Consider the following 22,867-nt stretch of genomic DNA (forward strand, 5'->3'; position numbering starts at 1 on the left):
AATTACAATCATCCATTCATAAAAGTGGTGCGTTTTCATTGCATCTCAGTATATTTTAATGTAAAAACTGTTATTACAGTAAGAACATCCTAGTATAATAAAACCTTCACGAGCCGTCTCGTACGAAAAAGATGGCACAATTATTATTACTTTATGTATATGAAATCAACAGAAATGGCTGTAAGTTAAGTTTGATCGAGGAAGTTGATTCTATCATGTTGTGGTTTTATGAATAAGTCAATCATATTCTTAGACGTGAAATACTGATATGTTTGTTAGGATTGTTTAAATTTCAACAAGATGACAAGTCATTTCCATCCCACGCCCTTGAACTTGTTTGGAAGGCATAAGGAAAAACAACTTCTTGGAGTATCAATGGGACTAGTCAAAAGATGCATACTCTTATTACAGTACCTCGGCAATGTACGGTCGCTAATCCCTGTAAAGCTTGTGCAACAACATGTGCCTACCTCAATCAGCTGCTGTGTGTTAAACATTAAGCTAATAAATCAGAAAATAAAATACCATAATGTTCGGCAGGGATAATTAGGAGGTATTAATACCTTATCAAGAAAATTAATATATATCTATTTTCTATGGCTTGTATCTCAATTATTATATCTAGAGTTCTAAATTAGTATGATTCATTTTCCTTCTAACAGAAACTGGTGTACGAAAAGGATAGAATGAAAAGAGTGACACACAATTGTGAGCAGATTGTAATATGAAATTGTTAGTTGTAAAAGTTAAATAAAATATGATATATTAATGACCATCAAGGTAATGTCTAACAAATGCCCCCCCCCCCCCCCAACACCTCCCCTCTCACACACACATCCAACCCCATCTAACTGACAAACACCATTTGCAATTTAGTGAAGTACGTACTATTCATTCCAAGCTAGTCATATCAAGATTCCATGAACTGATTTACCCCCTTTTAGTTCGACCCCAAGATGCAATTATTTTTGTTGTTTATGTTTCTTTCTTATCAAGCGCACACCCCAAATTGTGCATTTAGGTGAGAATTTGTGAAAATCCTAGCACCACCGCTACTGTATACATACATGTACCACAGTGTTCACTACTAGCACTACCCCACCCTAATAATTCTTATAGATGAGTGGAAACTTTGATAACAATCCAGTAAAAAAAACCAAAAAAACATTTAACTAATTGTCAGAAACACATCTATTGAATCATAGGTTAATAATTATTTTTAGAGAAAAAACCTCAATAAGATATATTGTAATAAACAGTTGCCATTTGTCATAGTTCCAATTTGTTTTTAACATTAAATTAATTTGACAATTTAACAAGAAAACAATGATTTGTAACATCCTAAACTCAAGATTTCAAGAAAGAATTTGGATTTCCTCAATCCTTGGAAATGAATGTATCTCAATAATCAAATCTTTGATTTCACTTTTTTGTGTTGTAATAGTATGCTTTTTAAATCGAGAAGGTGATAGTTCAGGTAAGTAAAAGAGCTGCATTGGAGCTACCATACCCATATTTATGTCAACACTGCACTAACCGATGAAATAACCATGTACTGTACAAAAAACATGGTTGTGTGGAACTGTCACCAGTACATAAAAATTCTTGTTGCTGTACCAGTATTTACTTATCATATCTATATAACATATTTCATATTATTAAACTATTAAACAGAGCACTTTGACATATAAATTTAAGATAAATATAAATTTTTCTTAGAATACAAAAACCTTAAATAATAACAAAACAGATTATTAATAACAAACTACATCAAAAATAACAAATTAAATATACCTATCTATATAGTAACAATCCTTTGATTTCTTATTTCCAAATAACCTTTCTACTATAACTTATCATAATATCTGCCACTAAATAGCTTATATTTAACATTGGATCCTAACTGTGCAATATTTTAGCAATTGAGTTATTATTGCACTGTTTATCTGAGCTACTGCAAAGTTATGATATTACAAGTAATCTATATCATACTATACTCATTAAATATAAAATGTGCCCATTCATTACTTTTAAACTTACTGATACCATATAAACAGGTGACAAATGGGTTTTTATGAACTAAAGTGGCTAATAAAGAGGGGTAGATACCATGCAGTGTGCTTTGAATGGTCATTTTGCTCGGACGGCAACAATTATTTTACATTCACATCAACATCCAAATGATTAGAAGTTTTTCCTAGCCAGACTCGCCATCCTGCACCACTGACATGGTAAATCCTAAGTAACTTTCTCTGTCAACACTGAAAACAGAAATCCAGCATCTTACTAATTAAGTTACTGTGCCTCCAGCACAAGATAGGAGTCAAATGAGCTTATAATGAAGCAATCATAGGGTGAATTAAGAAAAACAGCCACTTTAAACAAAGCTTGATATGGCAGGAAAAAGAAAGTATAGCAAGTTTCAAGACAATAACACTAACTGTCAAATTAACAAAAAACATAAATTAATGCGTTTCGACTGTCTCGACTGTTTTTGTGCAGCCAAAACTGTACATGATGCAAACATTCCGCCAACGTAGATGTGGTTGGCCTCCGTGGGTCTATTTATTTAATATAAATTGGGTCATTTTTGATGAACAGGAAGTGTTTTACGGATGAAACAAATAATAATCTCAGATTGCCCATATCTAAGTTATTTCCTAACGGATCTTCTTTGGATGAATCCCATATGGGCTCTGATGGACGTTTTTTTGATATTCGGAAGTTTGCTTGATTAATATTAGCATCAAAGATTTGCGAAAGTTTTCTTCAGCATTTTTTCGACATTCAAGATGGCGTATCTCCATCACTATTTGAGGTATCAAGTTGAAATAAGGAATAAGGAACACATCTGCCTTCAAAATAGCATATTAAAAAATTTTGTGACGGCTTCTGGAAACTTCTGGAAATTACCATGCCTTCCGATTTTTCCTGAACATGAATAGTTCTCTCCATTTTAAAAATAGACAAAAAATGATATAAATGGTGGTGTTAGCCCCAGATAATATCCTTCATGTTCAAAGACCTTGTTAGATAACATTTTCAACTGATTGGCCGCCATAATGGATTTTACAAAAAACATTCAAATCGATATTCAGCTGCCATTTTAATTCCGATTTTTGAAAACTTTTTTTTTGTACTGAACCTATTCCAAATCGCAACAATCTTTAGGGAGCCGATTTTTGAATTTCGATTTTGTTTACTTCCGATTTCACTTTGAAGTTTGTTCGACTTTTCACCATCTAGATGGTGACCTAACCTTTCTATGACCTTTGTATGTATGATGATCCTAATGTCTACTAACAATTAATATAAAAAAGTTTGGTATAACTTCTGGTTTTATTAAGAGTTCAAAATGACAGTTTTTTTTCACTTTAATAGGTATTGGATGTTACTATACTCAATAATTCATGGTGTGACTTGAATGTTGAAGTGACATGGTGTGACGTGACTTGATATACCGAAACACGTCAGTACTCCTTAGGATTTCTAGTTTATATTCTTATGTCAAATAAATTAAACAGCAGTAGATACTAAAATTTGCCAGTATTTGCACATATTCAAATACTTCCATTTCAAACTGCAAAGCAGCTTTGAAATCCAGTCAGTATTTTTCATATCTGAACAAGTAAAAGAGTATTTTGGGGGGGGGGGACCAGACTTGAGGGGGTAACACTCTTCGAAAAAGCCTAAGACTCCATCAATTCAAGTCCGATCGGCATGAAAATTGGCATGTTTGTTCTTAGGAAAATATTCTGCATTGACTTGGTGAATTAGATTTTTGAAATTCTTCCAAAAACATGGTTAGTTCCTAAAGAAGAGTCGTTCCTAACTTTCTAGAAATGTCTTTACTGAAAAACTCTTGGTGCATTCTTATAGTGACAAGCAGGAAGATATGAATTTGACCTTCAAATTTGTTCATTTTTGGGAATTTAACATAGTAAGGGGACTAAAATATCAAATGGAGGGAGGTGAATACAACAGAAATGGGGTTTAATACAGCGGAGTTATGGCTTTATGAATGTAACTTATTTTAGGAAATGGTAAACATTTAGATTAATGTAGACATTTTTAACCATTGTCTAAACATAAGCTTCTGTTAACAAAGTGAATTTAGGCCATACAAAAAAATTCAGGTTCTCAGACAATCCTTTAAATATAGGTTTCTATTTAAAACCCGTAAATATTTCTCTCTACAGAAGGAAAGAACAAATTTTGTATTTCTAATGTGAATACTGCTCCTTCCATCAAAATGGTGTATAATACGAGTAATTCCCTTCTCATTACTAGATGTAGTAAGCAGGAGAATTATCATCCATGAAAGAAGATTGTCAATAACATTTACCAAACATTTAGCAAGTTTGTGTACTTGATAATTCAGCCTACTGGACATGTCTAACAGAGTTACTTCCCTTAACAGTGGGAAGTTGTAATCAAAGCCAAAGATGTTTATATTTTTTACATTTTAAAATAAAAACGGTTGTAAAGACAGTATTAAGTGGTGTAGTAGTATCAGAGAACGAGAATATTATTTTTTATATGGCCGTATGTCTGTTGTTCATACACAGTTGGCCAATTTTAAAACAAGATTGACATATAAAGAAAACATCGGCCCTGAACAAATCAGACTGGTGTATAATATTCTTTTTTAAACAATATATCACTGGCTTTTGGCATGTTTGTGTAAAAGTTCGAGAATATTCCTTGATATTTTTTGTACTTCTGGCGTTGTGTCGTTCTTTAGTAGAGCTTGTAGTTTCTCCACACCTCCCTCTTCTTGTAATAATGGACAATATCGTTTCTCTGCGAATAAAGAGAAATATTCTTTCAAGTACATTTAAAGGGACAATAACACTCTTGCTGGCTTGAAAGCTCCAGAAAATAAATAATATCTCTATCTAAGTACTAGATGTTTAAGTGTCCTACCTGTTGTGTAAATTATCCATTACATCCTATTTTACTTGTCCAGAGGGTTCGAAAATATTTTTAAACCGAAGTTTCATTTGAAAAGGTTTACGTTAGACGTTTCAAACCATTATGTTGAGAGAGAGAGAGAATGGGGTTTAACGTCCACTCGACACAACTAGGTCATTTCGGGACTAACATATGGTTTAATTTTATTTCAATAATTCGCTTGCGCATAGGGGTCTTTAGCAGTGGGAGGAAACCGGAGGACCCGGAGAAAACCCACGAGGTTGGACAGGCGACCCTACTCCTTGTCACGTACAACCAGGGATTCGAAACCACGCCAGTCTACTCAATGACAGACTTTATGATACAGCGCGCGCACGCTAACCATTCAGCCATCCACCCCCCCCCCCCCATTATGTTGAATTTTTCAAATTTTTTTAAATAAGGTGTGTTAAGATGAAATTTGTATCATCCATTAATTGAAATATTCTAAAATAGTACAATTTGTTGACCAGAATAAAGATTGGGACATATTATTCAGTTACAACAAGAGTGGTATTGAGCCTTTAACAAATACATTATAGGGCCCTAACTACTTTATAATTCGGATCTGTAACGGAAATAACTGACAGTTTTTGCCTCATTTCCTACATGATGGAACCAAAGCAAGAAACTGTCATGAAATACAGTACCAACTGGACTAATGAAAATTGAGACTTTGTCATCGATTCATGTGTTACTTACCAAAGTCAGATTAAATGAAACTTTAATGTACAATCTGAACAATCAGTTCTAGTCCAAGCTTGTGCTAGTCTTGGCAACGCATGTTCAATGGTGTGATTAATTTTCTTTTTTCAAACAGAATGACAGAGATTTGTAATTACGTGTTTTGACCGAAGGTCTGAAACACATATACTTTTCGTAATGGTTTTTATTCTTAGGGAGGCGATTTTTGAATTTCGATTTGTTCACTTCTGGTTTCACTTTAAATTTTGTTCGACTTTTGACCTTCTCTCTGGTGACCTAACCTTTAAATGACCCTTGACCTTTGTATATATGATGACCCTGATGTCAACTAACAGAAGAAACAAAACTGTTTTATATCATGATAGTGATGTGGATCAAAATGAGGACCAAAACAATTCAAAAGGGTTTGTGTACCTATGGATAATTAAGAGTAATTACTGAATCTATAAAAACATAAAAAGGAAATGTGAAAAATCGATTCAGCAACTCAGATTCAATACACGAATTGTGAGAACGATATATATTGTGCCAGCATTATCTCAAACAAAGCTGTGTTTATAACATTGATTTTTATTGAATATAATGTTTACTTTTTATATTGTATCTTTCCATCCTGTACAATAAAACTGGTTGTGGGAAATTGTTCACCATGATATTATTCTGATCTGTAGTCAGTTTTTTGAGTTTTTACTATACAATTTTAGCCAATTATTTATAACAGAACTGGAGGATAGTATTAGTAAACCAAAATATAAGTAGTGCTTAATATAATATAAATACCACTTACCATTTTTAGTACAAACATGATTTATGGCCCAAACTGCCCACAGTTGAACTGATGGTAGATCATAACAAATTAACAAGGGAAAGAATGGACTAAATGATCTGAAAATATATACAAAATACACCATATATACACTAGCAGATTAAGATTAGAAATAGGAATCATAAGCATTAACTTTTTGAACCCGACTGGCCAGTTTTCCGGCCAAGATAATAAAGTCTTTATCCCGACTGGCTTGTTTTCCAGCCAAGCATGATGCATTAGGAATTCCACTATGACCATGTGTTGTCTGTAGCGAGGGCTTTCCCCGCTTCCCTTGATGCGACACTGAGGGTTTTACGGTAATAAATGGCAAACAGAGAACACGAGAAAATAGAAATAGTCCGTACATTCCCTTGTTTATATTCATTCTATACCTTATAAAAACATGGTAATACACAGACTATTTTCTGTTTTTCTTTGGTGTTCTCTTATCTAGTGGCAGTCAATTCTTTTTATGAATTGTCAGATATCCTCTCACAGTCTCACACAACAACTTTTGGTCTTGGAAGGAATTATTAGTGAGCAGAAATTCGCCCATGTATCTGTTATCACTCGTCACTTCAGTCAGTTTTCAAGAGGGATGCCTCGTGTTTTCCTTTGGCGTTCGTCACTTCCGATTCAGGAAACCTGTATTACTCAGCTATCGTAGCAATGATCTCTGTGTTAAAATTATATTTGGAACGTGTTTAATTAGTTCTATCACATATGTGATAATGACTGACACCAATATTGTCCTTTAAAATAGATGAGGACTGGATATACTCCAAAGCCTGTAGAAGTTCAGCAGTAAATATGGAAGCAGCTGGTGAAGAGTATCCTCGTTTAAACATCGCTTTGTATTAAAATCAGTAATTGTGTACCCATAAAATTGTACTTTGTGTTAATATGTTCAATTACTAAATGCCAATCAAAGAAAATATCTTACCTATATGCTACCATTTCACCCTGTGGTTGTTCCCAGTTTAAAACTACTTGACCCTGTCAATATAAATAATATCTAAATATTAAAATCAAAATTTGAAAATATAAACAACATCTAACCACAGTCAAGGATTTGTCAGCACAGAACTTATTTCAAGTTTTACCCTGCACCGCCCTCATGCAAACATTACATGTTTACAAGGAAGCAAAAGCGAGGACATCTAGTGACAATATGAATAGGAAGCATAAGATTTCAAGTTCAAGGTTCTTGGTAGCCCATGTGAAAAAGCAAAGGAAGTAGGTTTAGACCATAATCGATTGACTGAAGACACTACGTTTCGTTGGGAATGGAATGAAGAAAATATTTCTGCTAAAAATAATTTTGCACAGCAAAGTCAACCAAACCATTGTGAGTTAAACGAATCATAATTTTTTTTATAGAAAAATCATAATTGAAACCTTTAAAGGGCAAACAAGATTTTGTAAGAAGGGGGAATAAAATCAAATAATGTTCTTCCTTTCTATAAGATAGGCAGCCAATGTCAATTTCAGAAATATCATAATTTGAAATCTTTATATAATAAAGTAATCTAATCTGGACATTATTATTGTAATTGCTGAAAGTTAATGAGACAGACAAGCAATATCGATTTCAATATGGATTATTGTAACCTCTATTATGTTAACAACAAATGTGAACAATACACTGAAAGCATAAAATGTGACCACATTAAAAATTGGGCGTATGAAAAGGAACTTACAAGTTTTTCCAAGACCTCTATTCGTAATGTACCAGATATCACCCATGTTTCTTCTCCATCACTGGCAAGATGAGCTACTATACCAGCAGCAAAATAACTTACATCAATATGTTCAGCATCTAATAACTGACTGAAATAAATAAACCCTTACAAACATAAGATAATATTATTGGTAACTTTACTTACGGGTCATTTTTGAATGAATAAATGAAATGGGATTTAACATCCTACATTTCTGCACCACAGACTAGGAGAAACAGTCATTTTGTAACAAAGGAGTGTTTTAATAGATGAGTTTGAACTTGAGCCAGTGTGTGAGAGAGAGAGAGAGAGAGAGAGAGAGAGAGTTTCAACATCCATTTGACACAAACTGAGTTATTTTGGGACTAACATATGATTCAATTTTATATCAATAATTCACTGGCGCGTAGAGAGGTGTTTATCTGTGGGAGCATGCCTGAGGGCCCAGAGAAACCCTGAGGTTATATAGGCGGCCCTACTCCTTGTCATGTTCGAGCAGGAATCGAAACCACACCACTTCACTCAATAACAGGCCTTGTGATTTCACGTGCACTTATTAAACCACGAGACCATCCTCCACCCCCCAACCCATTGTGATATTGCTAGACCATTTGCCATAAACTGAAACAGTACAGTTACAAATGGATTGAAATTATTAATTGAAAACTTTGTATAATTTTTTATCTCAATTATTGTATGAGAACTAAAAGAGTTGGCAGTCTCAGAATTCCTAGCTGAATAACTGAGCTAATGAAGACGGGCATACACCACACAGTGTGCTATGAGGGAAATTTTGCCTGCACAGCGACACTACAGCCTACTCTTATATTGATTTCCAACTGTCAAGGGATCTTTTACGTGCATGCCAATGTGTACTCGGGACCTCGTTTTTTTTGTCCTGTCCGAACAACTAGACAGCTGTTCTTGTCAGGCCCTCTGTCCTGCATCACTAACAATAAGGGAGAACCACGCCGGAAAATCTGGATGAACAGTGCACATTTCAAAATACAAAATGTATTAAACTTACTTTGCTAACATAATAAAATCTTCCCTCATCAAAGCTTTTCTTAATTCTTTAACTTCCGCAATATTATTCTGAAAAGACATGTTCTCTTAAGGTTAATGTGGTCATCGATTAAAACCAGAAACTTTTTTCTATGTACCGGTAATTTCCATTCTGTAAATCATTGATTTGCAAGAGAGAAACTCTTCATCATGATGAATTCAATTAACCATTGTGTACTTGGTTTATTTCATGCTTTTTTTTTTACATGATTACTTTATTTGAATCTAGTACTTGTGATATTTTGATTAAAGGTGAATATGCTGATTTAGTAATATGTAATAGTTATATACCTTGTTTTCAAGGTGTATGGGTTGATACACCGTCTCTTTTTTGAGTGGGGCTCCGAGGCGATAACTGACTTATACTAAATACTTTTTCGAGAAATAGAGATTTTTTCTATTTTTCCCAATTTCAAAAGCATTTTTCATTTCACAAATTTATCAAAGTTTCCCATTTAGAGCCCCCCAATTATCTCATCGCAAACGCTTATTTCTACTCAGCTAAATGATGTCAGTACACCGCACGTGCATTTCACAGTTTAAATCAGGTCAGGGAAAATGTTCATAACAGGGATATTGATTGGTTGAGAAAAGCAAACGTCATCCAATCATTTTGTACAATACATGTAGCCATTTCTTGTTGTTTTGCCAACATCCTGGCAGAAATGAATGCGTGAATTCGTCGAAGAATCCTACTTTATAATGTCACAGATATATATTTCTAAGACTGAGAATATCAGTTTTGCAAGAGATTTCAATGATCGTGAAGATTTAGAAGCCCGATCCTTCACAGAACAAGAAATTAAAGCCATGCAGATGAGTCTAATTCTGCCAAACACGAGGAAAAATACCAATTGCATAGGAATATGGTGACACTTCGAGATCAGTACAAAAGATTGGATTTTAACTTTTTTGATAAGCAAGGTACATTTGCTAATTTCCGCACAGATCAATTCATTAACTTCGCGAGGTATTGACATCCACCACTGACAGACAAAAACAAGAACAGCCATTAAATGAAGACGAGTTGGAATTGTAGAGTTCTCAAGTTTGTAGTGTAGAAAATGCCAATGGATTAATTTATACTAGTAATATATTTGGATTACGTGCTGCGGATGAGCTTAAACCGCGACAAAATGTGAATGTTTTTAGTGTTGAAAATGCCAAGAGATTAATTTAATAGTAAAGTATTTGGATTATGTGCTGAGGATGAGCATAAGCCGCGACAAAATGTGAAAGTGCGACAAAATGTGAAAGTGCGACTAGATATCAAAATGTAAAGAAAAGTGATACAAAATGTAAGAATCTGACTGAGAGTGACGCACATTTGAAAAGTGCTGAGACTATTGAAAATGATGACTTTTTTACCATAACATGTTCAAAACGGGTTGTAGATGTTCAAATAAATATGTAAATCATGATTTTGTTATTTTTGTCCCTTTTCAACTGATACATGGCCACTTTTCAAAAGTGGCCGTGTATCGGTTTATATACTCCCATTTTCATCAAAGAGTCGAGAAAAAGTATGGGTATAATCCAATATATGACACCCAAAAATCACTATTTGCCTGGGTACTACTTGGAATCAATATCTGTTTCAACTACAAAAACTTGTGTATATCCCTTTTAATAGGACCCAGCTCATCTTTTCATTAAAGCCTCATTGTTTTAAAGGACAATTGATGCTGAACAGATCAGCAAATATCCCTATAAAAGTGTTTAGTTACTCACCAATAATCCTAATATCTTAGTTTCAACCTGAACTCGATTCTCTGTCTCTAGATTTCCAACAACCTGTTAAAAATGTTACAAGTAACCATTATAATAATAGTACATTGTTTTACTTCAGCTGAATAATCTATATGCAAAAATGCAATTATCACACTGACCATCAATATAGTAAGGAAAATAAAATTAAAATTGAAGATAATAGTACATCTATACCTGTAATGTTGTCATAAACAGTTCCAAGCCCTTTTCTGAAAGAAAAACTCTACATGTTGGAGGAGACTCATCTGAAAATAAAAAGAAAGAAGATCAATACAAGTCAATGACACAGAGCATCAAAAAAAATAATTCTTTCTACACATGCATACTATCATGATAATAAATAATGAGTATGGAACAATCCACAATGTATTGAGTTTAAATTTGAGAATAGGTCCTATTTACCTGTTATGCTCCATTGAGTAGGCTACTTAGTATAGATTTGAGTTTTAGTGAGATTTAACAGAGCACTGAGTGGACATTGAAACTATTTTCCTGTGAGATTAGGTAGAGCACCAAGTGGATATTCGAAATGGGGTTTAATGTCCTACTGTTCTGCTAAAGGTTTCATAGAGTATCCAAGAGTATTTACCTGTGAGGTTCAATAGAGCACCGAGTATAAATCCAAGAGTATTTACCTGTGAGGTTCAATAGAGCACCGAGTGTAAATCTGAGAGTATTTACCTGTGAGGATTCATAGAGCACTGAGTGTGAATTTTAGAGTATTTACCTGTGAGGTTCCATAGAACACTGTGAGTGTAAATCTGATAGTATTTACCTGTTAGGTTCCACAGAGCACCGAGTGTAAATCTGAGTGTATTTACCTGTGAGGTTCCATAGAGCACTGAGTGTGAATTTGAGAGTATTTACCTGTGAGGTTCCATAGAGCACTGAGTGTGAATTTGAGAGTAATATCAATTAACTGATTATCGACTTTTTGTTTAACCAGACCAAGTAATTTCTTCATATATCTAGATTTTGCTCCGAGTACTGAAGTTTCTTCTGTAGATATCTGTAATTAATAAATAAAGGTGGAAATTTAATCAACGAGTTAACATATCACTTACTGATCAGTTCTTCTGTCAATAAGTATACTAAACAAACAGACAGCTACCCAAAAACGAACCCTGAATAACTGAAATGAAATGGGGTTTAACGTCCGACTGTTGTGCTCCTATGCTAGGCTAATGAAGACGGGCATACGCCATACAGTGTGCTATGAGGGAAATTTTGCCCAGGCAGCGGCACTATCGCCTACTCTTATATCAAATTCCAAATGCCAAGGGATCTTTTACATGCATTCTAATGTATACACAGGACCTCGGTTTTTCGTGTCATCCGAAGGACTAGACAGTTGTCCTTGCCAGGCCCTCCGTCCTGTATCACTGACAAGGGGGAACCACGCCGGAAAATCTGGATGAACTTTCTCGGCCAATGCAGAGATAGAACACCCGACCTCCAGGCTAGCGAGCCAGCGTCTTACCCACTTAGCCACGTGACTCCCCCCTGAATAACTAGCTGATAAGACATTTAATTTTTATTGCCTACTAAATAACAATAAAAAAAAATCTGACTTCTTCTCTGATTTTTCTGATCTATCCTAGCACTGCAATGATGAATTGGGTCAGAAAGTTCTTCTCCAAACTCTCTGGTCACAAGAGTCCATCACACTATCACTATAGCCTTAACAATGTCCAATACATAGAATGCAACTTCTCGACAAGTTTGTCGACCTCCGTTAAGTTATAACCACATATTCATTTTTCTTATCATGATACATGTATTCACTTCACAAAGAAATCATAATGGACTCACTTTAGCAGCTAAAATAGAACAGATAGCTACAGACATTCGGTTCATACTAGGATCATCAAAAGCACATAAACAATCCATGACTAGTTTTGCACACCTGTAACGATCGAACGACTAAAAAAAACCAAAAAAAAACATAAACAACAAGATTAAAAATCAATTTCTGCAATATGTATCGAAGATATAACTGGTTTTGTTTTTAGTATATTTGATCACATTTAGAGGAACTTCCAACCAGAGGTCACATGAATGACCCTAATCAGTGAAATGTTTAGATAAACCTTGAATAGGTCATGATAAATAGATATCAATTTAGACCAATAATAATCACAGAAAACAACTCACCACATCTTGTAACATTCTATCACTGCATAAAGTTAACAAAGCATTCTTCTGTAGCTAAAAAAAACAATATTTTATTCTTGTAACACCAAAAGGAGTGGCATGATGTTGGCATGTATTGACATTGTCGGACCCAAATTATCATTTATAATATATAGGTTGTGTGATAATTTATGACCATTTCAAAGTATGTGACAGTTGACTTATGTTTAAGCTTGCCTTGTATAGTTGCACTTTAAGAGACCTTCTGAAATCCTACAAAGAGAAATCTGGCTTAAAAAGGGATACAATTTATATACACTGAACATGTATAAGAACTAACCTGTTGGTGACTAGGGAATTGTTCCATAGCTTTTAAAGTTAATTCAACAATATCTCTTAAACACATAGGGTGAATCTTAGGACCGAGTTCACTCTTAGATAAATTATACAAACAAGCTGTGGCTGCCATCTGTACACCTAACTGTTTAGGATGAGCCTTCATTGCAGGAATAACCAACTAAAAAATACAATAGACCAACAAAATATTTCAGTTTATAACTAATTCAGTATTAAAATATGTGAGTCAACTGATACATATAATACATACATTGTATAATAAAATTAAGAGAGATAGATTGTCATTTTGAGAGGAATTCATTAAAAGAGTCACTCCCTTTTACCGATGGAATAAAGAACATGTGGTAATCAATGAGGATGTTGTTATTTTTTATTTTTTGAAATAATAATTGGTCATGCAACCCTTTTATATTTATCTGGTTGAATCCCTAATATTAATCTATCTACAATTAGAGCTGGCGAAAAATATCGATTATATAGCCGATAATCGTCGGCGACTACGGGAAAATATTGATATCGATATTCAGTTCTTGATATCAATACTTGTATAAAAAATAAAGGAGCTTCAATAAAATACAATTAACGGAATGATTTGTTTCAAATAATCACCGTCATATCATTCAAAACACACAAAACATAAAAACATGCACACTAGGGAAGGTACAACAACCGCACCAGTAAATTTTGCGGTCATTTACAACAATGACAATGAATAATTAATTAATTGTTCATGGGAAATAAATCGATTTTAATAGAAATTTATTTATTGTTATAAGCGGCCGAGGAAAATTGTCAACAGTGATTGATGGCGAGCACGAAGCTGCGAATACTATTTTATTAATAACACCATCAGATAAGTTGTGAACGAAGCAAACATTAAGAAAACATAGTTTGAGGATCATAGGTTTTTTTATTTGATCAATAACATATTTAAATGCATTATTAGCATACAAACAGTTATTTCTTTCAACTTAAAATTTTCCGATGGCGATATATCAATATTGCCGAAATGGTTGCTGATATCGATATTTAAAATCGGTATCGATTGCCAGCCCTATCTACAATATACATACCCTGATAATATCTTCTCTAGGTTCTGTCATATGTTGTGAGAAACTAAATAACCTATACAAAGCTCTCTGTATATACATGCAACGTGACACATAACGTTTTAATGTCTCTTTTAACTGAGTCTCATCAGCTTCTCCAGTTACCTAAAATACACAAATAATATCACATTAGTCCTGTATTATTCTTAAAGTTTTCAACAACACAGGAAGTCTCCAGCATTTGTTAGCATTTGGCCTTGATTGGAAAAGTAAATGTTATATTTTTTATAAGTACCGATATCAAAAAGGTGGATAATTTGGATGCATTCCCCCGTACTTTTTGCCTGGGGGATAAAAATGGACCTCTGATAGAATATTCCTGAAGCAGATTGTTATGTACCCACAAGTCAAATAACAAAACATCTGCTAAAGATAGGTTGCCAGGCAACGAAACATACGCCCACAGCAGCTAAATCGTCCGAACGGTCGACAAGGGTTGTCGCATATTTATTCCTTTGCAGGTAATTGGGGGCCTTTACAAGACAGTTCACAAGGTTCTACAAATTGAAACAAGGGTCTCAACTCTGGAAGTAATCTACAGAAATTGTTGAAATTTGACAGGCTTTTTCGTTTCACAAATTTAAATGATGTACATAAATTTCATACATATCGGATGATAACTTTCACCAATCGAGCATTAACAAGGTAGAACAAAGTTAAACAAGGGCAATAACTCTAGAAGTAATCAACAGAAATTTCTGAAATTCAATAGGATTCTTCTCTTTACTAATTTAAATGACGCATGTAAATTTCATACAGATCGGCAGATAACTTTTGATGTTAGAGAGCATTCACAAAGTTCAATAAAATGAAAGAAAGGCCATAACTCTAGATGTAATAAACAGAAATTGCTGAAATTCAATAAGCTTCTTTATTTCACTTATTTAAATAATGCATATAAATTTCAGAAAGATCGGATGATAACTTTTGGTGTTAAAGCGTTCACAAGGTTCAATAAAGTGAAATAAGGGCCATAACTCTAGACGTCATACACAGAAATCGCTGAAATTAAATAGGCTTCTTCGTTTCACTAATTTAAATAATGCATATAAATTTCAGAAAGATAGGATGATAATTTTTGGGGTTACAGCATTCACAAGGTTAAACAAAGTGAAACAAGGGCCATAACTCTAAAAGTAAAAAACGGAAATTGCTGAAATTCAATAGACTTCTTCGTTACCCCAATTTAAATACTGCATATAAATTTCACAAAGATCGTATGTTAACTTTTGGCATTAGAGCGTTCACAAGGTTCAACAAAGTGAAACAAGGGTCATAACTCTAGACGTTATAAACCGATATTATTGAAATTAAATAGGCTTCTTCGTTTCACTAATGTTAACAACATATATCAATTTTAAAACAATTGGATCATAACTTTTGGCGTTAGAGCGTTCACAAGAAATTGTGGACGACGGACGGAAGTACGGGCGGGGGGGGACGGCAATAAACGTCCACATTTCTATGTGGGAGTATAAAAATCTGGTAAAAAGTTTCACATGTATTCAATGGCTAACTGCCACACAACAGGTTCTGTGTCGGCAGTATACGCTGTATATGCCGGTCAAGATCGAGGGCTATGGAAAATGACTGAGGCTAGTAGATCTGACCCATCGGTCATTTTGCATGCCGGAAAAATAGCATATTTGGTGTTATTGAGTTGAACACATAGTTGTCAACATATTATACTGAGTTGTGTTGTTAATTAATGCACAAGAAATATGTCATGGATAAATATATATTTATCTACACATTTCAAAGTTCACAACACAAATTATCAAGATCTGTGTGAGCTACTGGAGTGATTTTCTACAACCGATTCTTAATGTGTAGGCCTACTTACAACAATACCAGGCCTATAATCTGGTGATTCCATCATAAACATAGAATATTCACATGTATGAGTCAATGCCAGACCAAGGAATCGTAATTTTCTATGACTTTCCATATATTCCCTGAAAAATATAAAGTATAATAAAACATTTGGTAAAGATTTGACAGACTGTTGATAATGCTTACATAGCCTCAGCCAGCCCAACGGTATAGTAAATTAGGAGATGGTTATTATAAAACACAAGAGATCAACAAAAAAATATGTGTGCCATATTGCCCAAAACCCCATCTTTTTCTATTGCTTAAAACATTTGTAAATATCTTTTTATAAAGCATCGAGTCATGAAGTGGCTTAAACTCTCTGTATTGTTCACAGCAGAAAATGCTCATTTTTCCATGTCTGACTTAGTTTAAGTACATGTATTGATGTAATTACATGTATGTCAAATTCTACAACTGTAACACAATTAGATTCAAAAGTTATGTGTACTAAAGCCTACATGTACATGTATCTACTGAGATATTTGCTTTTCTCTGGTCTCTTAATCACCCCACATTTATTTTATTCCACGAGATTGAGGCAAAAGAGGGTGAGTCTCGACTTCATACTATGTGTATGTGTATGGTACTCTTAACATGAAGTAATTACATAAACCTGTACAGTAGTTTTAAAGGAAGAGAAATCTCAACCTCCCTAATAATAAATGGCACACTACCTGATAACATCTTCAGGAACATCATCTCGACCGGATATATCTAATGATGATAAACTGGGATGTGACGTTGTACGACATAAAAGCTGTGATATATCAAACTTTGATTGTTGGTAATTCAGGAATGGCTGAGCGGATGAATTATCAGATACGTCTAAATATACCAGTTTTGACAATTCACATAAAACGGAGACCATTTCTTCTGTGTTACTAATCATAAGGTTATACATCGATAACATTTTTAATCTGTCTTTACATTTCCGTAGTGGTGATATATCGTTAATTGGGGTACCCGAAATATCCAGACTTTCTAGACAAGGTAGATCTTCTGCTATTATCTCCAAGCCATGTTTGTTAAATTCTGTATTACTGACATTTAGAAACTGTAAAGTTTGTAACTTTGAAAGAGAAACAACAACACAGAACTTTGCACTGTTCAAAAATGTACTGTTACTAACATTTAGCAAACGCAAATTTGCAAGCGTCCATTCTCCAAGACAACCAATTAAATCATTCACTGTGACGCTCTTCAGTCCAGTTATTTCAACTTCAGAGAGTTTATGCGATTTAAAAACACGTAAACCTTTTGTTGTGAGCTGTGCATCTTTGATTGAAACCCTTCTCAGGGACGTGTGTGATGGTTGAAATATACCAATAGTACTGTCATTTAATTTCCCCTTTTGATTCAATGTTGAGAGCAATTGTTCAGACAAACTAGTATGAAAAAACACATCTGGATCTTTAAGTATGTGTTTGGGATGAGGACTCTCAGGTGATGACTGGATATCACATAAATCTTCTAAATTATCACAGATGAAATCAACACAGCAGTCCTGTAGACTTACAGGTCGGTCGTACATATTTTCAGGCTATGAATATCTTGACAAACTCTTAAACCTGTAAGCAGAAAACTGTCTCTAAGGATTTGACTGAAAACATTAAATTATGAAATGATTGCATTGTTCAGTGTTGTTTGAGAATTTCATGGGTACAGGCATTTTTTAATTGTTGGAATATACATGTATATTTAACTGGCGGAGATTTCAAACACATAGGCAAGTTTTTAATTTCCATGAATAATCAGTTTGTTCATGATCAAAGAAATCTGTTTAAAATTTATAATGGTTCAGACAGTAGTTGACAAGGACCAACAAAATTTTAATTAATCGCTGATCTTTGAGTAGCTATGAGAACATCGCTAAAAATGATTCGATCTCCTTAGTTTCACCTTGCAAACTCATTTGTTTATTAATGCCTGGAACAAATTTGAAATAAGATAATGCTATACTAATACTATTATAACTAATTAAACATACTCAACCCATTTCAGTGACACAACTGCAAAAATTATCAATTAAAGTTAAATTAATCTAGTAATGATTGTGATCGCCATGTATATTCATAAATCGATACTGCCAATAAAAACACACTGTACACAGATTTTTTAGAAATTCTGTATTTTCCCCCCGACGTCCTTGACGCAAAGTAAAAAGTGTCTGATCTAGGATAGTAACAAGGTATCTGCTTCAATGTAAAAGAGATGATTTGCACCCGTGTCAGGTAGGACTATTAATTCATTGTAGTTGAAGTGTGGCAGAAATGTAATAAATAATAATACCAGTACTCAATCGTTGTTTTGGAGAGAAACTCGATACTGAATGCACTAATTGCTTGGATCGTCTCCAATCTCCATGCCACCATGGCCTATTTTCACAATGGCAACTTACTGTACCTACTTCCTATGAATAATCAACTTGTATATTTACGATATTAACCAAATTAACCAAAACAGTTATCGGCGTGATACATGTACATTGTATTTTTAAGGCATATTTGTTTAATTCATTTGCCCAGTAGTCACCATTGGTATGTAGACAAGTCAACCGATGTGCACGACTCAACCAATTCCATGTGGATGACTCAACCAATGTATTTTGATACTTGTGGAAGTAGACTTTTCGTGTGGACAACCTAGGTGCTATTGCCCTCTCACACCTATACCAGTTCCCGTGGTCGAAGAACCTTGAAATTTTCATGAGGTATTAAGGGGGACTAGTCATGACCTCACACTAAATTTCAGCCTAATCGATCAATAACTGCTCAATTTACCAACCTTTTAGCTTCTGTCGAGAGATATGTTCATGCGATAAACGCCATTTGGTTTGTTGACTATTTAGACTTGAATAACAAGGCACTACTTGTAAGAGTAAAAAGACAGATTCCAACACACTGAGCATCCTGCCTAACGCTAAACAATTTTCGTATATTTTAATTTTTGCGCTAGACCACCATTTTCCATAAATGACGAGGGCCTACATGTACATGTATTTGGCGTTGACCAGTTGTGAATATCGCTGTGACCTTGACTTCAAATTTTCATTCGAGATCAGGGCCTTTGTGCTTTAAATGTATACTATGCCGCTATTTTTTGCTGTATTATCAAGGTTAATGTCCAGGGTAAAAGCAGAGTAGATGCCCTTCGGAGAGGTGGGGAATTTATAATATTTCCATAACGTCACACAAATTTACTGACATTTCAAGTTTCATCAAAATCGGATAAAAATTGTGACCTCTTTAGGGTCCACAACCTTCATATACCTTATTTTTATGCTATTTGAGAACGAAGGGCGGCCATTTTGTCTGTCAGTTTTGGGCCGATTTTCACGAAATTTGAACTCAGCCGTCCTTAGGGTTTAACGGTGATATAGTATCCAGACCCCTGGTGCCTTATAATGGTAATCAAAGCGTAGTATTTTCGTGTGAAACCGTGAGATAATGTCCCTATCAGCGATAATTTTAAAATAAAGTATTATCAGAATATACGTTAACTAGCTAATAATTGGCAGCGCTTTCGGGTTAGTAGCCTATATAGTGTTGGACTGTTGGTGTCCTAGACACATTTAGTTGCCTATTGAATGTTTCTTTGACTCAAAAATTGTATTAAAATAGTGTCATGACGACTACTCTGAACCAAGATTTTAGCGATTGTATTTTCGGCCTAACTTCGATCATCATTACTAAAGTTGGTACGATAAAAAACATACCGTAGGCTCGATTATCTATTTCATGATTAAATCATGAATGAAAGGCGAACAGCAAATCCGATCCTAATCCAATAAATATACCAGGCTAGCAATGACATTGTGAGTTGATTATGGTCTGGATAAGTTAATTATGCAAGAGCTAAATCTGTCTATTCCAGGATTTTCTTTAGGCCTGAAATGTTATCTAAATTATTGATTAGACATTAATTAACCTATCCAGACCACAATCAACTCTAGATGGCATCGCTAGCCTGCGATCTTTAGTTGATTATGTGCCGATTTACTGCATAACTTTCCTTCACGATTTAATGATTAAATGGATAATCGAGTCTAGATCTAAGCTGTTTATCGTACTAACTTTAGTAATGGAGATCGAATTTTCAATCGCTTAGTTCTCGGTTCATAGTGAATCAATTTGAATGAAATTTTCAGCAAATTGCCTTTACATTATCTAGTTTTTAACTATTATTATAGTGAGAACTGCCAACTCGTTATCAAATCTCCCATAATGTATCTTTACTTTAAGGTCTAAACATTTCAGGCCTAAGGAAAGACCTGCAATAGCCATTGGCAGATTTAGCTCTTGCATTATAAATAATATATGTTTAATCGATTTTGATCTTTTTTTAGTTTCTTAAACGGACAATAACACTCTTGCTGGCTTGACAGCTCCAGAAAAAAAAAAAGTACTACTACTAGATGTGTTAGTGTCTTACCTGTTGTGTAAATTATCCATTAAATCCTATTTTACTTGTCCAGAGGGTTCAAAAATATTTTTAAATCCAAGTCACATTTGAAAAGCTTTACGTCAGGCTTTTCAAATCATTTCGTTGAATTTTTCCAATTTTTTAAAATTAGTTGTGTTAAGATGAAATTTGTATCATCAATAAATTGGAATATTGTAAAATAGTGCAATTTGTTGACCAGAATATAGAATAAAGATTGGGACATATTATTCAGTTACAACAAGAGTACGTGGTATTGAGACTTTAAAGTAGCTAAGTCTGTAACTCAATAACATCCAAAATCTTCGACATTGAAAACACAAATTTTTTTGCAATTTAAATCAGCATTGGTGTTGTGATCTTACTTGGAAAAGATGGGCTTTTGATATCCAATATTTAAGACAAAATAAACATTTTACCATTGGTACACGAATCGTGTACCATAATGCGTTTCACCGCCATGTGTAACAAGGTGCTAAAAGAATGAGGTTAAACATATTCCACAAGTCATGTCAAACGGTGATAATATATTCTTATTTGGAGAGCATGCGCAATAAATAATATCAGTGTTGACTGGAATAACCAGACGCTAGAAACTGACTTGCGGTTGAGACTTCTGGGGTATTTCGCCGAACATAACTTATGACAATTCACAGTAAAACGGACACGATTGAATGTAAACAGTTTATATAAATTGATATTACAAATATGTGTGTTGCGACTCATTTGTGCCAATTTCTGGGTCCAAAATATTAGCGATTTAGCTCCTTTAAATGGGAGGGGGGGGGGTGGAATGCTAGAAAATATTCAGTTTTAGTCTAATTCAAATTTTAAAAAAAAATCTTTTGCATTGCTATCTAATCTATGAGAAGTAGAAAACTATTAGGCCTAACTCTGGTAAATCAATCATTACCAATGCCCAATGGAGAGTTTACCGTTTCGGTTTAATTAGTACTAGTTGTAGTGTGATTATATATATATATATATATACTCATCATCATCATCTGAATTTATAAGAGATACACTTACTACTATGTCAGTCTATCATCTGTTTTGTCGTCAAAGATGTCGAATCTTTGATGTCGCTTATTTCAAGTGCAACAACTCTCAGATAACATTGATCAGCAGGCCATAGCTCACCAATGATTTGCCCATTGACTTTCATGTTTTAATTCTCGTCTGTTAGACAAGCTGTAACTTTTTCCAAAATTTTTGTTTGATAGAATAATTTCTACCCCCTATGGAGTAACATGTGTCAACTTCTTGCTCCAAAGCACGTATGAGGTTCATCTTGGAAAACTTGAGATACACAAACTGAAAGTAGAGACAAATGTCATGTAGTGCAATGTTCTGCCCTACATTTCAACCTCACCAACCTTTTAACTCGTGTATCCTTCCGCTTCAAAAACATGAATATTTACCAAAACCTAACAGAAAATGTATATTTAAACCCTTTTCTTCAATTCTACACCAAAAGATCAACAAAATATGGAATTAGGATATCGCTGCCAATATTAAATGCTCTGCTAAAATATCTTTTCCGTTGATTATGTAAAAAGTACAATGTACAAAGTCTTAATACAGGTATTGATAAAGTCAAATTCCCTTTAAGACCAAAGTTAAATATAAAACGTCAAATGCAATGTGTCAAATGACAAATGTTTGATTGGAAAAGGCTGTTTTTGGCGTGTAGACCTGCATTTTACATTTCCCTCATTACATTTTACATTTGCGTTCTGCCGCATTTCATTTGATATTCACGCTTTCTAATTCTAGATAGCAAGTATGATATGCAAATGTAGGATATCACGTGAATTATTAACATATACGAAAACGAGGCCGATATCAACCCGGTACACTATTACGCCAGCACACGATAAGGGGAAATCAACCTGGTGGCACACTATAAGAAATGTACTTACGGTACCTTG

The 22,867-nt window shown here is 34.2% G+C and overlaps 1 protein-coding gene across 2 annotated transcripts; it reads right to left on the minus strand.

The window, feature by feature from the left end:
* Positions 1 to 823: 823 nt before the first annotated feature.
* LOC126817971 (protein zyg-11 homolog B) lies at positions 824 to 22,059 on the minus strand. 2 transcript variants are annotated; one of them, XM_056100558.1, is made up of 15 exons: positions 21,966 to 22,059; positions 17,171 to 18,064; positions 16,465 to 16,576; positions 14,586 to 14,726; positions 13,496 to 13,672; positions 13,177 to 13,230; positions 12,835 to 12,945; positions 11,890 to 12,031; positions 11,197 to 11,267; positions 10,984 to 11,046; positions 9,215 to 9,282; positions 8,167 to 8,296; positions 7,410 to 7,462; positions 6,446 to 6,543; positions 824 to 4,803 (listed from the first exon to the last, which is right to left on the minus strand). In XM_056100558.1, the coding sequence occupies exons 2-15, from the start codon at positions 18,025 to 18,027 to the stop codon at positions 4,661 to 4,663; spliced, it is 2,220 nt and encodes a 739-aa protein (XP_055956533.1). In that variant the 5' UTR covers positions 18,028 to 18,064; positions 21,966 to 22,059; the 3' UTR covers positions 824 to 4,660. The 2 variants fall into 2 exon arrangements, with proteins under 2 accessions (XP_055956533.1, XP_055956534.1); XM_056100559.1 differs by lacking the exons at positions 824 to 4,803; positions 6,446 to 6,543; positions 9,215 to 9,282.
* Positions 22,060 to 22,867: the final 808 nt, after the last annotated feature.

This window comes from Patella vulgata, chromosome 4, assembly GCF_932274485.2.
Source record: "Patella vulgata chromosome 4, xgPatVulg1.2, whole genome shotgun sequence".
Classification (NCBI taxonomy): domain Eukaryota; kingdom Metazoa; phylum Mollusca; class Gastropoda; family Patellidae; genus Patella; species Patella vulgata.